The sequence below is a fragment of the Coccinella septempunctata genome, chromosome 2 (genome assembly GCF_907165205.1).
Source record: "Coccinella septempunctata chromosome 2, icCocSept1.1, whole genome shotgun sequence".
NCBI lineage: Eukaryota > Metazoa > Arthropoda > Insecta > Coleoptera > Coccinellidae > Coccinella > Coccinella septempunctata.
In genome coordinates, this window is record NC_058190.1 from 45,023,987 (window position 1) to 45,041,136 (window position 17,150).

General features: G+C 36.2%; 1 protein-coding gene across 3 annotated transcripts in view; it reads left to right on the plus strand.

The window, feature by feature from the left end:
* Window positions 1–17,150, plus strand: part of LOC123307938 — a 75,669-nt gene that overhangs the window by 33,066 nt on the left and 25,453 nt on the right. For 2 of the 3 annotated variants that reach the window (XM_044890440.1, XM_044890439.1), the window contains exon 3: window positions 10,630–10,742. In XM_044890440.1, coding sequence (XP_044746375.1) covers window positions 10,630–10,742 — 113 coding nt within the window. Of the gene's footprint in view, window positions 1–8,967; window positions 9,158–10,629; window positions 10,743–17,150 lie in introns of those variants that run through there. The other variant, XM_044890441.1, reaches the window with a different exon arrangement.

Here is a 17,150-nt window from a genome sequence, read left to right on the forward strand (position 1 = left end):
CTTCATTAAGTATGTTCAACTAATGGGAGTAGTACAGGATATAAAATTAAAGAAAAAACCGCTTAAAAAGGGTAGAGTTATAATTCGAAATCATCATTATCCTCGGCCATCAACTTTGTAGTGCTACATTTCGTGTCAAATCTAACATCAGTATAATATTCATCAGCCGAGATGGGAAAATACGAGTTTGTTAGTGTATTTATAACTACATGTTTATTACCGAAGGTACTATGGGAACTCCTCAAGAAATCTTCGTTTATTGTGTTATACAATTGCACGTCATTAGAGAGTCTGTGAATGTTGAAATGTTTATTAATTCAATCCTGAACGGAGTTGTCACGGCTTATTCTACTGAGGTGATACAAATGATGACATTAAGGTTGAAATGCATAACGAGACGTTATACAGGGTTTGGACAAAGTATATAGGAATAATTTAAATGTGTCACCCTATAAATTTTCCCAGATTTTACGAGACCTTGTTATTTCGAATTTGTTCATACTAAATTTAGTGGAAATAATTTCAAATTGGGAAAGTTGAGGGTATTTCTGGTGGAAGGAAAATTACATAAGGGGTCATTATTGTACTGTAGAGTTTTATAAATATCGTCCTTTTTTTAAGATATTAACTTTGTTCTACCCAAAACCTGTATTCATTAAGTTAGAGGTCTCAAGCCATGAGTTATTGATGTCCTACATAGTTGTTTTCCTTTGAATTATGCGTGATTTCTAAAACAAGGTTGTTTGTGGATTTTTCCTTCATTTTACGTGAGTGACACATAAAGGGCTCTGGTAAAAAAATCCGCTCTCGTTGTTCGATCTATTGTATACCAAAATCCAACCGCCATGCAATCTGAAACCAATGGACATATCTCCTAAAGAAAGAGATCGATAGAGTGTTAACCTCACAAAGAAGGAGAATCCAACACGATGAAGATCTTGTTACATTGTTTGGCAACATAGTAGATCTTGAATACAATGAGCATTTCAGTAGCACTTCAGATACAATAAAACTGTTTATATCAGGATGTCAACACCTACTTGCACCATATTGTTGCAACACCTGGTCATCCTCATCTTGACAATTTTTCATTTCGCAAAATTTTCACCCGATGCATCTACGTTTCTGTGAAATCCATTTTCTCCTGTGAGTCCTGCGATGTCAGGATATTGAGCTGTCTTCAAGAATGGTCCGCTTACATCGAAAATTAATTTTTCAGCCATGCAGAAAATTGCGCTCGTCTCCGAAATGATAAACATGCGTCCAATGGATCATTTCACGGATCATTCACGTCGGCCGACAAGCCAGAGATCTATTTTCGTGCTTTCATGAGGATCCCGTCGGAAAAGGAGGGAATTTCAATTAAAATTCCATCTTAGAGAAATCCGGAGAATTTGGGATAAGTCAAACACTTCTATTAACGAGCTTCAAATAGCTAACCCCTCGGCCGCTACTCCAGTTTTTCTGTTTAGTGTCAGAGTTGAAAATAAACAAGGAAGCTGAAGGACTGACGCTTCGGACTAATTTCACGAGGTTCAGTGCAGTCATCTGCAGAGTCTCTGGCATGCTGAAAGATTCAATTTAAGGATGCACTGAAATTAGATAAATCTCCCTATTCAAGGCTCCGAACTTTATCTTGATAGGATCGAATATATTCCCTTCTTGATAGTGTTGACATCCCCCATTCTTCCTGAACTATATGGTTCTTTTACGACAATAGTTGATTACCTTGTATCTCACTCAGAAACACAAAGGTTTTAAGGTCTTTTTTAGAAATTGGCATTCTGTCCAAACCTACACGATTATAATGGGTTTTTAAAATAGATTGTTAGTTGTTATGTTCTGCAAACAGCATTTAACGACCTCAGAAGATGCTAAGCCTCAGATTGGTCCCATATACAGGGGGAGTCTTTCACTGGTACAAATAATAACAGTAGATTCTTCAGGTCAAAACAAACACTTTTATCTATAATATAACATTTTTTCCGTTTTGGCCCTGATAAAAAGCCATTTTAAGTTTTCATAATGAGCTGTGCCACCCCTGGAAATACAAAATTACCTTCTGAATAATTAGCTAAATCTGTGACTACTCACCTGTGGATCTTTTAAAAAGAGTTACATAAGGTTAAAGTACCCAATTTTTCGAATTTCATACACAGATGTTTTTTATTTTTCAACATTAAATAACTCGAAAACGGCGCATTAAGTAGAAAATTTGAAGAATACTTTCATTTTACAGAACGTTCAAATATTCATTAGATAGGGTCCAACTTAGTTTCAACAGTTGGGTTCTTTGAATTTTTGATATTTTTATGTTACTTAATGGTCATAATGAGAACACTGGAAGACGTGGGTGATATCTTGTGTTCGAAGAAGATTTTCAAATGAATAAAAAACTCTATTCGGAAATTCATTGCATTCGATAAAAACCGTTTGTGAGATAGAACTGAAAATAACATTTTTATGGTTATTCAACAGCCTGTATCTTTCAAACCGAGCCGATTCGGAAAAAATGGTAGGAGAAAAAAGTGTTTCTTTTGACCTCAAGAATCAACTATTAAAATATTTTTACGAGTCAAAGACTCACCTTGTACATCAATGTTTCACTCTGATTTTAATTCAGCTTCATACTTATAACTCGTTCTTTTAGTTCATTTATTCAGCTGATATGTGTCCTTTATATCTTGGCAATTGATATCAATCGAATGGGTAAAGTAAGTTCTTGTTCACTTTCACACACTAGAATTTCACGTAATTTTCTGGCCAATTATACCTAGTACATGAAAACCAATACCTTAATTACCCACATATTCTATATATTGATGTTGTTTTTAAACCTTGACATTTAATTTATACGCTAATGAACATTTCACTGATAACTCTCTCATCTAATACTACATGCAAAATTGATTTCGTTTTCATGAAAATATCATCAACTTAACGTTGGTGGTCTCCTCAGTTTTTAGTCATGACAACCCATGATATAGTTCCTCTGGATCGACTCTGCTTCACTTCAAATAAATTTCCAATAGTTAACTTCCAGGACTAGATATAATTGGGTTTTTACGGCCTGAATTTCTCTTGGGTTGGATGGTGAATTATAGACGTAAATAACCAGAAGATTTCCGTGAGAATTACCGCAGGTGCTTAGGTGTTGCTTTTTGAAGAATCGGAATCGATAAGGTGTAATTTAACTCTTACATTTAGATTTACGTTGGATAGCTCTCATAATTTAATTACTTCCAGTCCTGTAGCGCACCTGCGAAGTAAAAGTGGAGCAATTTACCGGACAGAATGAAATAGTACAATCGAGAATTATCGTCGAATAAATTCGATAATATCTCCTTTCTACTGGAGAGGTATAATAAGTATTCGACAAGCTCAACTCATCTAAATTCCATTCGTACTGAACCACTATTCAAATTTCTTCTCAAATATTAAAATCGAAATCAACTGGGTGATTAATAACAAAATTGTTGTGAGAACCGTCCACAGCTCGTAAATCTGAAATTCTAAACTCTGAAAATGGTAGCAACACATCGTTAAATTTCTGAATTTTCACATACTCACCGGTCCATCATGAATTGTTGATAATTGCTACTCTGAAATGCTAATTTCTTTTCATCGCATTTCATTATCGAAAATTCACGATCTTAATCGAATACTGACTGAATACAAATCACACTTTTAGCTATTAGCAACGTTCATATTGACTTAACTCCTACTGGCAATATAAACCTCGCGTAAATCAACAAATTTTAACATACAAGCAATCTAGTTTATGACCAGAAAGATATGAAATTCAACCCACTCCCCAACTTTCTGGCTAAAGATAAATATTGACCGGTTAGGTGACTGGCATCTCAGTTTACAGTTAGGCATATCTAATTGATTTCTTTGTGGCTCAGATATACCAAGAGATTTGATATTTCCACTGATATTGGGTGTCTGAATTGTGGGACCAGATAAACGACCGCAGTATTCTGTTCGACAGAAATAACAAAACCTAACGCTAAGCATGCAAATTGTTTTTGCAAAGGAATCATCAAATCACAAATTAGGCATTCATAAACATAAATATTTCGTTGAAGAGTTAGTGGATTCAAAGATGGATGATTTATTTATGGGTTTATTCAAGTTTTTGAAAGGACCAATACGAATGAAATATGAAACTTTGCAGAGCAATTATTTGGATAGAGCACCTGAAACCAATTTTCTCACCCCTTCCTTCATAGCTGAAGATGGGTCAAATCGACAAACCTTTTTGAATTTCTACCATAAATTTTCACCATTTTCATTTTTATACCCATCAATCCTGGGCCAGGGCCACCCCTGTATAATATTGAATAAGCCAAAACAGAGAAAACCTGGTATTGCAAATATGAGGTCCTCGATGAGGTCCAACACGATACGATTCGAAAGCTTTCAGAAGATTCACTGGTCCGCCGAATTTTTATGTTTAAAACCAAAAAGTTCGCGTCATTCTGTGAGAATGAACTGCACTGCGACTCTCCAAGATATCTCGCGTGCAATGGCAGCTGAAAAATCGCCTACAAAATAATTTACTCAGCATCCACGATAATGAATGCCTTCACCTCAATACCTGAGATGCCACTCGTAATGGTCTGCCAACTTTTCCGTTTAAAACTTCAGTTTAACGATTAAAAAGCCCAGGATGAGTGTACAGCGGCATGCAATTAATCCAGCTGAACAGTTGCATAGTTCGCTAATGAGTGGGGTCAATGAGATCCTGCCTCAAAATGACACATGACAAGGAAGTGCTCTACGCGAGACCACTTTTTGCCGGCCACGGTCGTTTCCACAGCTACGTCCAAACCTGTTTAATTAATAGTTAGTTCATTATGATCTCCTGTATGTATTGATTTGTGCGAAGGAAATTCAATTAAAGTCTGCACCAAAAAAAGGACATTCTGCCTTGGTACATTTATACTTTGGCATAGAAAACAGAACACCCAGTTGAATTTCTCACAACAAGTTTTTTGTTAAATGTGTCTTTTGATTAGGTGAGTAATCAATCAAAATTAATAATGTGTTAGTCCTCTACGGTGTACTCTCATATCAGAGGAACTTCGAGGCATATTATAATATGCCCTTATTATTATTTTATATTATATTTTACCTTATATTCAAATAACGATCAAATGCGAATTGAAAAACCCAATAATTATCAAGTACTCACTTTTTATCAAATGAATTCCCATAAATTCTTCTTAATAATGTCAGGAATACATACTGGGTGTTCTGTTTTCCATTTCACATAGTATATTCAATTCCAATTGAAGACAAACGTGTAATCAGCTCAGGTTGGATTCAAATTCGACGTAATTAATGAACGAAATTCGTTATGCTTGGAGAAATAAGCTCAGTTCGGAAATGGAAGAGCGGAAATTTGTTCCTCATAAAATACATTGTTGTGTACGAATAATTATAGACTGGAGAGTTGGAATTATTCAATATTTACGCTTCAAGGTGGAAAATAACATGGTTGCGACATCTGATCGTATTGTGTTCTTCTTTAACTGAAGTAATTGTAATTATTTGTGGAAAAATACAGGAAGCTGACAATAAAATTGAGCCAACTTACAAAATGATCGAGAGTAACCATGTTTCTTCAGTCGGTAATGATCCCATTCGAAGGATTTTTCAAACAAGTAGAATAAAACTGACTGATGTACCTGTACTACGAGGATATATATTGAAAAATTCTTAGCCTACTATAGAACCAAACAAAATTTCAATGTCAAAATATTTTATTACTTAACATATTCTGCTCTTAATTGGATACATTTATTACATCGAACCTGCAACGTCTCTAGACCTTTCAAAAAAATATTTCTTCGTGCTCTGCAAACCAGACCTCCACAGCTTTTATTACCTCCTCGTTGGAAGAAAAGTTACGACCTTTTAAACTTTTTTTCAATTGAGGAAAGAGATGATAGTCGGATGAAGCCAAATCTGGTCAATAAAGGGGGTGTTCTAGTAATTCAAACCCTAAATAACGAATTTTTTGCATGGCAACATGAGATTTGTGTGCAGGGGCGTTGTCCTGCAAAAACAAAACACCTTTGGATAGCTTCCGGGTCTTTTTTCTTTGATTTTTTCCCGTAGAGTGGTCAGTAATGTCGAATAGTAATCTCCGGTTATTGTTCTACCCTTATGCCAAAAATCAATCATGATTACTCCATGGCAATCCCAAAAAACTGAAGCAATAACTTTTCCAGCAGATTCTAGATATAGATAGATAGATAGAATTCATTACTTATAAAAAAGGTGTATTGTTATTTTATTCCGAAGTCACTTTTAATCGAGAGCAAAGTTCAGCATACCTTTTTTTTAATTCTCACTAATGATGCAAAAACATGTATGATCAATATAAATCCTTAATGCGGACTCAAATTGTCCATAATACTTATAGAATTGTTCCAACTTGCTAAGGACATTTGCAGGTCAATCCCTAATGTTTTCCGGGGTAATTATTACACAGTATATTTCATAGCTTCAGTGCCATAGACTTAACGATACGAACATCCGTTGAAGAAGATACACTCAGCAGCTCAATTCCGCAACAATTTTTCCCGCGTCAAGACCAAAGTAGCAATATATTCGAATCTTTAACCTAATTAGCCGGGACTTATAGATGAAAGGGATCTAATTAAGTTAGAGTGAAACTGAGAGCAGAGAGCGGCAAAATCTTTCTGATTCAGCGATTCATTAAGGATCCCTTTCAGGCCTGTGATTTATTGAGGGATCACAAAAAGCTGAAGATGTCAAGAGCTGTTGTTCATTGACTTTGGGGCGGATCGCAGATATATGGTCAGATGACTGAATTCACAACATAATTTCTCTTTTTTAACCATTCGGTTTCGTTGGGGATGAGTTTTCAGTTCTTGGATCAAACCCTCAAAGGAATACGTGCTTTTTCAATAGGAAAACCGGAAAAAAATGTGTTTTTTCCCAATGCATCGACAGAATCATCATGGGAACCTATCTAAACGTAATTGTCGACTTCTTACCGCATAGTGTTGATACGTCGACTGAAATTCTATACTCGGAACAGATTATTTTACCACTCACTGAGTTTAATCTGTCCTTCAACCTGTTTTTATCTGAGAGAAACCTTATTTTGCCCTGAAACTCTAGGACGTCATGGCATGAGAATCTGACACTCTATACGTTCCAGCAAACAAAAGATGTGCGACAAACAAGCCTGCAGGGGAAAGATGACAATGCACTGCTACATATAGATTCACCTTCTACGGAAAAAATGGTGGAATATGTCGGATATTTCATTGCAGGCGCGTTGATTGAAATGTGAAATGTTTCAAGACCTCACCAAACTTGAATGGCATTGAATATACGCGGTGAGTCTTTGACTCATACAAATATTTTAACAGTAGATTTTTGAGATCGAAAGAAACACTTTTTTCTTGTAACATTTTTTCCGAATCGGCTCGGTTTGACAGATACAGGGTGTTTAAAAACCATGAAAAAAGTTATTTTCAGTTCTATCTCTCAAACGGTTTCATCGAATGAAATGAATTTCGGAATATAGTTTTTCATCTATTTGATTAATCTTTTTCGAACACAAGATACCACCCACGCCTTCCAGTTTTCTCATTATGACCATTAGGTACCAGAAAAATACCAAAGAACCCAACTCTTGAAACCTATTTGGACGCCATCTAATGAATATTTGAACGTTTTGTTAAAAAAAAGGAGGTTCCTCATATTTTCTCGTATAATGAGGTGTTTTCGAGTGATTTGATGTCCAAAAATTAAAAAGTATCTGTGAAATATGAAAAATTGGGTACGTTGGCTGAATATAACTCTGTTTAAAAGATCCACAGATGTGTAGTGTCACAGTTATCCTGTTTTTCCAGTAGTGGCACAGCTCATTATGAAAACTTAAATGGGCTATATCTTTTTATCAGGGCCGTATCGGAAAGAATAGTATAGGAAAAAAGTGTTTCTTTTGACCTCAAAAATCGACTGTTGAAATATTTGTACGAGTCAAAGATCCACCCTCTATAAACACGTTATTCTGCATATGCATTTGCTCCCTGGAAAGCTTCTCATTAAAGAAAGTTTTTTTGATCATAATTGTTTGATCCGTAAAAAAACTTAATGATAATGCCAACAATAGCCTTCTCAGGTAGATAAATGGGAATTTTTTCACTGTCTACTAAAGCTGACGTTCTAATTCCTTAGAATATTCGATTTAGTGAGCTGTAAACATCTGAGATTTCGGAAATGAAGAATTCCAATCATCACCGCTTGGAATTAAGTTGTGGAAACTGAATAATTGGACTAGTTCCACTTAGGAACTTCTAGCCACCCTGGAAAACTTGGAATCAATCCATATAATCTAGGGCTAATAACTAAAGTTTAGCCGTTCCGTCATTTAATCTAGTCTGTCGCATCTGCTCTGTACCAATCTCATTAGCAGGCAACAACATATTCCGCCGGCACTGAATCATGAGGAAATTAATTGCATTTCATTCCTTTATCAAGTTATCCACAAATCACGAGCAGCATATCTGGCTTGATTTGATTCTAATTGCTATTGATAAGGCTGAATGGAAATGTAGTCTCCACTCTGCGAATTTATTAGTGAATGGAATTATTGCAATTATACGTAGTCTACGTCTGATCGTATTAAGCTATGCAAATTTCACGTCTTGATGTGAATATATTCTCGTGTGTGTGTGGGGCGGTTGGATGTAGACTTAAAGTCCTAGGGGTTGACGTAGAAGATCTCGAAGAGGTGATTGAAGTTGGATTGGTGTAAACGAGCCTTCTTCATTCACATATTTTGAATCTGAAACGAGTAGACTCAAAAGAGCTTTCTTCTTAGACTTCTACTCTTCAAATGAAGTAGAGGAACTGCTCTTTATTAATTCTGTAAGCACTGAGTAACAGTAATCTTCGACGGTAGATTGGCAACAACACAGTGAAATACCCAGTTGCTTGAGGTACCTTATTGCGATCTCCAGTAGATCATTAGGAAGTAATTATCGATCGAGATACTCTTGAGAAGCTAGTGAAAGGTTAGAAAGGACCTACTTAAGTAATGGATGCAGACGCAAAAGAGCTTAATTGGCTATTATCTGGCCAGCATTGCAGTGAACAAAAACTGGTGAGGATGATTCGTGCATTTTTAAACATTTCATTGTTATGAGCCATCTTCTCATTTCACTTTGGGATATTCAAACGTTGGAAAGTAAATATATTTATGATATTTTCATCCAAATATTTATGTTAGGAAATCCACAACAAACGAAGGTTCTCACTTTTGTTATGCTGTTACATAAAGGACTTATTTATTTTTGGGATGGTGTTTTTGTTATGCATACTCATATATGATATGTGGAGAGATTTTAAGATTATTTGAAAACCTTTGGACGCTTCAATCCACAAATTGAACAATAAATGCAGAAATTAAAAACCTAACTTGGGTGGAATCACTTTATATTTGAAATTTGACTATAAAGAGTTTCACAACTATCTAAACAAAGCAATCCTATTAGGAATTGAACAAGCTATGAAATTGAAGAGGTTTAGTTTAAAATTAATTCACTTCTTTTTGCAATATGTAATTTTTTTAATTCACTACATAAAAAAATAAGGTTGACAACACTTCATTCCTGAGGTGACCACAATATCTTGGAATTGGAATCTCTGCACCTCGTGATCTTCCCAGTCCCATTTATTTCTCCTTTCAGGGATTTTCAAAAGCTGAAACATGCAATTTCTAGCAGTTGATTTAACCGTATAAAAGTACCTTGGAGAAACGTCAGAAAATTCAGCATTTTTGCACCTTCAGCAACACGGTTTTGTAAGGATATCCGGACGCGGCTTGTTTCTTTTGTCGAAATCCGTGTTGACAATTATTGTTTGCATTTTATCTCGCTTCTTTTCATCAGCCATGAATACATATTTGTCTACCTGGATCCGGTGTTGGGATTTGACGTAATCTTCTTGGCTGATGAGAGGTTATGTTTGGCCTGCAGGGTTTTGCCGTGAATCTGGGGTATTTCTTGAATTATACGAATAGGGATAGTTGCAATTTTGAGCTGATGACTAGATCAGTCCACCAGGTACCTAATTCCTCGATCAAGTTTGATTCTGGATGCTTAATTCTTACTTCTCTAACACTCTTGAACCGAAATCATTGTCTATTGGTTTATTTTCCCAAAGGATTATCTGTAGAATGATACCTGTCTACTAAAAAGCAATTTAAAGGCGGTAGCGTTGGCTCGTTTAGTTTCCTTCGTTGTCCATTTAATCCTGACAGCAATATTCAAATTTTTGTCTAGCCTCACCCATCCTCACCATATGTTACACATGTTCCCTCCAACTCTTCTTGTAATAATAAGGTTCATCGACTGTTCCCAGCGATTTTACTGCTGATAAATATACAGCGCGGGCTCGAAAAACTAATGAAATCGAAAAGGCCCTGCTTACGTCTTTGATGTGGCAGGCTTGACTATAGACACATTAAAATTTGTTTGGCGTTTGGATCGACCTGGGTGGTCCAAGACAAGCCGCCTGTATCTTCGACAATATCACGACTATAGCATTTTCTAATAGACATGTTTGTTGTTTCAGCTAATCGACGCAAGTTACCGAAGTAGTCCCTCATTCCAGACCTCGGCTGTGATAGTGCTGTGCTCCGTACTTCTTGGTCTTTTTGTCTTCATTGTCGTCATTGTTGTGTGGAAGTGAGTATCAAATGATAATTAACTTGTGATAGTTCTGAATGTTCAGATTCTTTAGGGCACCGTTACACTGGGTTATTAGAGCTACTTGTTGTTGAGCTTGTTCTAAGATGAAGCGGGATACAGTAACATTAATTTGAATCTGCAGAGAAAGCTGAAGATTTGCTCTTCTTAGTGGAATACTTGATAATACAGAATGAGTAGAAGTGGAAAGTATAGCATAACATAAATGCATTCGGTATATACTACCCAATAGAACAATGCTCAAACAAGGAAGTTTTTATTTTGGAACTAATGAATCTAGACATTTTGTTGCAGAGGATTATGTGGTTGTTGATTGGGTTTTCTAATCAACGTTTCCTATAAAGGGGATGAAATAGTTGAACTTTTCAATTGTAATCTCACTTTTTATGTATTTTGAGTTCAATTTCATAGACTCAAGCTTTTCTCACTGAGTAGTAGTTGATGAAATTTAAATAAAAATCACAACTTCAAAAATAAATATATACGGTGTTTCATCTTTCATCAATAACTACCCTATACCCAACTACGTCGCGTAAAGGGTGGATTACAAACTTCTCAATAATACAGGAGTTGGGTAACTTAAAATTAAAATCAGCCTGCTTGACCGTTTTTAAAATAGTAGGTAAATACCAAAGACATGAATTTTGTGCCTTACATTTTACTCAGTCCTTAATCTAACTCTGCACAATCATGAACCCAGCTCCTGATTGATTCTTTAGTGAGAGATGTTTATATATATTTCAAAGTCAACTTAATTTTAAACGAACTGGAATTTGATTCAAAATGGCATACATCCAATTTGTTTTTCGCATTAACTCTCGTCGAACATTGAAATGCACTGTTTTCTGAGTAGGCAGTCTACCAGTCAAGAACCCAGTACAAAAAAATGAATAACTACTATCACTCCGTATACAGTGTGAGTATTTGACTCGTACAAATCTTTTAACAGTAAATTCTTGAGGTCAAAAGAAACACTTTTTTTCTATGCCATTTTTTATGAATCGGCTCCGTTTAAAAGATACAGGCTGTTGAAGGACCATCTTACAAACGGTTTTATCGAATCAAATGAATTTCGGAATATAGTTTTTCATTTATTTGATGAATCTTTTTCGAACAAAAGATATCACCCACGTCTTCCAGTTTTCTCATTATGACCATTACGTACCATAAGAATACCAAAAATTCAAAGAACTCTTGAAACTAAGTTGGACGCTATCTAATGAATATGGGAACGTTTCTTAAAATAAAAGTGTTCTCCATATTTTCTCGAATAATACGCCGTTTTCGAGGAATTTGATGTTCAAAAATGAGAAATATCTGTGATATTCGCAAAATTGGGTACTTTGGCTGAATGCAACTCTGTTTAAAAGATCCACAGATGTGCAGTATCATAGTTTCAGCTTGTTATTCTGAAGGGAATTTTGTTTTTTCATGAGTGGCACAGCTCTTTATGAAAACTTTAAAAGGCTTTATCTTTTCATCAGGGCCGAATCGGAAAAAATAGTGTAGGAAAAAAGTATTTCTTTCGACCTCAAGAATATACTGTAAAAATTTGTACGAATCAAAGAGTCACTGTGTATATTGAATACCTATCTTAACCTAAATCTTGCGCCTCTGAAGTATGATTGATTAATTATTTTCGAATGATCATGAACAGCATTCTATAGGTGTTGAAAAAATGACAAATTGAATGTTTGGCACCGAGTATTTTGCTTATGTTGCTTTGAAAAGTGAACCGCTGTTTCGGATAGCAAAATATAAAGATCTCAATATTAGTTACATTCATTCAATCGACAATCCCTATTCTGTTCAATTGGAAACTCTGAGAACTACGAAAAAGCTTACGAAATCTTACGAAAAATCTTTTTTTCACCGTACTGGAAACTGTCGTGATGGGTTTTCGCTGGTGTATAATCTCCAGCAATAGGGAATTCTCCTCAATTTGGTTTATCACAGCATATGCAAGTTTAAACTGAAAAATTTTGAGTTTCACTCATGATTTTTTCAGATGCACCGCGGAAACTATTCAAAATCATCCTTCAAATATGGGGTTTTAAAATTTAAATCGCTTTGTGCGGAGTTTACGATTTGGCAACAGCGCCTACTAGACAATGAAAAGAACATGTCCGATCAGCTTGTTTATAAAATATCAGCTGTTGATTTACGGCCGCCTACTTACTGGCAAGCTTCAACTGTAACCGGCCAAAAAAATCCCATAAAATTTTACGACCTTCCTCGTTCGTCGCAGACTTCATAGACAGCCATCTTTGTCTATCCCATCAAGATAATGTATTTGTTGTCCTTTATTATCAAGGCATATTTCAGTCGATGTTGCCAACTTGTGCAATCGAAATGAAACGCTTTAAATTTTAAATACTCATTTTTATTTTTCATTTTTAAGTGCTTAAAATAATTTTTTTTTGGGAAATGGTTGAAATGGTTATTCGGAAATGTGATATTTCCAAGATATTTCATAAAAAATACATAATTTTCGTCAGTAGGAGTATTCCTTATTCAAAACGGTAATTAACAAACTGTTACTTCCCTTTCAAGCCACCAAATAGGTGACATAGGTAGCCTTGTCCTAGGCTGACAAACATAACTAACTAAAATCGCCGGTATAGCTCGAAGCACAGAACTGTAGGGAAGAAAAACAAATCCGAACGTGTATGCGTCCGACTCTCCCGGACTAACCGGATCCCTTTTATCCTGCGGATCGAAATTTGACCCCCGGAACGGCCAAGTTCACCGGAATCCGTCCGGAAAATCGATGACGAAATAAAAGCGGAGAAATCGCTGGATGTAGCCGAAGCGGAGGCGGCAACTTTTGCGGAAAACGGAAACAGTGGAAATGACAGGCCACTTAAAGAGCGGAAAACTCCGCGTGGATAACATAAGAGGCGTAAAACGTTGATTGGCCCTGAGGAGTGCAGTCCTGGGAAAGGGACGAATTTATCTCGCATCGAGTTATATGGGTCAGTGGGAGCTACCAGCGGGATGAATCTCGGAGATCCCGGAAGGGACTTCGCCTGAATATTTCCGATACGTCCCGAAGGTTAAGATCTCGGTGAAGATATGAGGCGGAGAACGGTAAAAATGGCTGAGTCCAACAAAAATCCAGGAACACTTGAGGAGGTTCGAAACTCGAAAGAATTGAGCAGTCATTTACAATCGAGTTTATAATATTGGAAATCTTAATGCCGTGCCGGAGAAGTATTTTTTTTTGGCGAGGTTTTGGCTGACTAAAATTTGCAATGTTCACTATCAGATTACATTTAGGTCTGTTGAATGGATTCGCAGACACACCATCTACAGCTCGCCCTTAAGTTCTTAAATTCCAATGAACTCGTAACTAGTATGTGAAAACCAGACATAATTCAGTGAAGACAATAGTTGAAGTCGGCCATCAGGAGTACAAGGCCTTTGTTGATCTTGCCAGGTATAAGAATAAAAGACTCAGACCATTGTTATGATTTGGGAAGAATGAATTTATCAAAGATAAGCCTCATCTAGCAGATATCTGGAAAACCAAATGAATACAGCTTTCCCAAGAGCTCTTGCACTTACCATGATGACAAGGCTAAAGCAAGATTCAAAATCTTTTACGGACCTGAATTAGATCCTGTAAAGTTTGAGATGGTATGGGATTTCCTAAAAAACTCAATGAAATAATCATGAATAACAAGGTCTCTTTAGTCTCCACCATTAAGGAATCAAAAGTAATGAAGAGTCCAATACACTAGCCAGGTAATGAGCACAAACTCCTTTCGTTGGCTTGAAACTCTCCTGGGGTATAGGAAAATATATGGGGAGTCCGGGATAGTTGAACCCCTTTTCCCTCTGAAGCCACATAAGTTGTATCTGTAAATGGTAGCAACTCAATTTTTGGCTTGAAGATATCATGCCCAAATAGGTAACGATAGATAATAGTAGAGTGATGGTGAGATGAACATTTTGAGTACAGCAATTCTTTTTTTAGGAACCGAAAATTGGCTCATGTCTCCCTAACCCATGGGAGAGTTGAACAGGGGGCGAAAGACTGAACCAATAAGTTTGTTCATCAGGAAAAACATTGAAAGAAAACAATTTCCAATGATCAACGATTGTCTATGTCAAGGTTTTCATCATCAGATGTATCAGCGTATGAAATACATATTTTCTATTGCAGAGTTACTCTCACTTATTTCCGAGCTGTTTTTTACTTTTTTGAACCTTAAAAATTGAATAATTTATGTTTGAATTAATAGTTGTAAATGTTTCAAAAAAATATCTGTTGAATAGACCAAGAGGGAGTGCGGGAGACTTGACCGATGGGTCGGGAGACATAATCAGTGGTCCAAGTTTCCCGCACTGAGTTTAGGTAATAGGTTGCTCCAAAAAAAGAAAATTGAATAATAGAAATAAATATAAAACAATATACAAAGGTTCAAAAAAGTAAAAAACATCTCGGAAGTAATTGAAAATATATACATATATCGTACGCTGATACATCTGATGATGAAAACCTTGACATAGACAATCGTTGGTCATTGGAAATTGTTTTCTTTCCATGTTTTTCCTTATAAACTTATGGTCAAGTCTTTCTCGCCCCCTTGTCAACTCTCCTATGGCTTAGGGAGACATGAGGCAATCTTCTGTTTCTAAAAAACGAATTGCTGTACTCAAAAAGTTCATCTCACCATCACTTTACTCTCATCTATCGTTACCTATTTAGGCATGATATCTTCACGCAAAAAAAAAAATGAGTTCCTACTTCCTACCATTTACACATACATCTCAAGTAGCTTCAAAGTGAAAAGGAGTTCAACTCTCCCGAACTCCCCATATGTATCTTTCTTCTCTTCGGTTTCAATCCAATATTTTCAAGGATGCAAATTGAGGATTGAAATATAAATAAGAATGTATTTCTGTAGTTGTTGAAACTTGACATATATTGGTCCAGCAATGTCCAAAATAATGCTCAAAATTTCCAGCGTTGGTTGATTGCTTCTTTCCAAGAAAGCGGATTGTTATGGTTAAGTGAAGGATGACAATTCTGTTCATGATTCCAAATCCTATCAGAGACAGCAAATCCGAAGAAACCTCTTCCCTTTCGTAAAACTGCCCATCAAGGCACACTTACATCGTAGAAACTCCCATCCCTCCCATCGAAATACCTTCCGAAAATCCCCAACAACGTCTGAGAGACATGTATTACACCAAAAATGTCACCAAACCGCTATTTTTACCGTGGCAGGGCTCGCATTACACCACTCTGTCCGCGAAACTGATATCTTCCACCTTTTTTTGTGTTGTGTCGCCTTCCCATTCACCTCTGGGAATTGTGGAATCTCTCGACGGGGTGGAATTTAGAATACGGATGGGTTCGACTATATTACTTCGGGGTGGAAATGCGATATTAACTCGTGGTTGAATATTCAATTTCCCCATTGAAATTGTGTATTCATGGGAGTCGGTGGTGGCTGTCAACGTTGAAATATTTAGTGGATGATGGAAGGATTCCGATTGGAAGCTATGAGCATAATTTTCTTGATATAAAGAGTAGAAAATAAGTCTCTCTCTCCTTCATTGAGGTAGGCAGAGTGAGTAAAAGTGACGCACTTCATATTTACCTACTATGTTTGTAAAAAAATCAATTTTTAACTGACTATTCACCCTCTACAAGAGTTGAAGGGTAGTAGATTTTTTTGGATGGCAGACCCAACTTTTTAGTTTTTAGCCAGATAAGGTTGAACCTTTTGTTTCTGGGCTTCATTTGGTTATTAATGGGGTTTCTTATCAACCCTTTTTCTTTATTTTTCGTAGGCTAGTAACTGATAAACAAGGCAAGATTTTGTCAATGTTTATTTATTTTTGTAATTGTGAATTTCATTTCAGTTAATTCATCAATCACTACCCTACTAAAAACACAGCGTATCCCAAAATAAACGTAAAATTTTCATCTACCGCCATTTGGCAACCCTGAAAAACATTGACAGCTGACAGTCCAAAATGTCATTTGTCACTTGTCAAATTCTTTTTTTATCAACCTCAAGGTTAATTTAAGTGGAACGTTACACGATAGACAACGTGTTTTCAGTATTAAACATCGCAAAAATAATGGAAAAATGTCAATTGTGAAGAGAATTAATTAAAAAATTCTGCGAAACTGGATCAGTTGAAGATGCTAAACACACTGATCATCCAAAAACAAGACTCATACGACGCGTAACATATCATATAAGACTTCTTGATGTGAAGGACCAAAAAAACTGAAAACGTACTGCGAATAAAAAATCATCGTCCTGCAGCTAGCACGCGAAATGACGAGGGCATTAATGGATAAAGCCGCGAGAAATTGATATGAAAGGGCACGACGCTTCTACGCAAGGCGTCGGCAAAGATGGT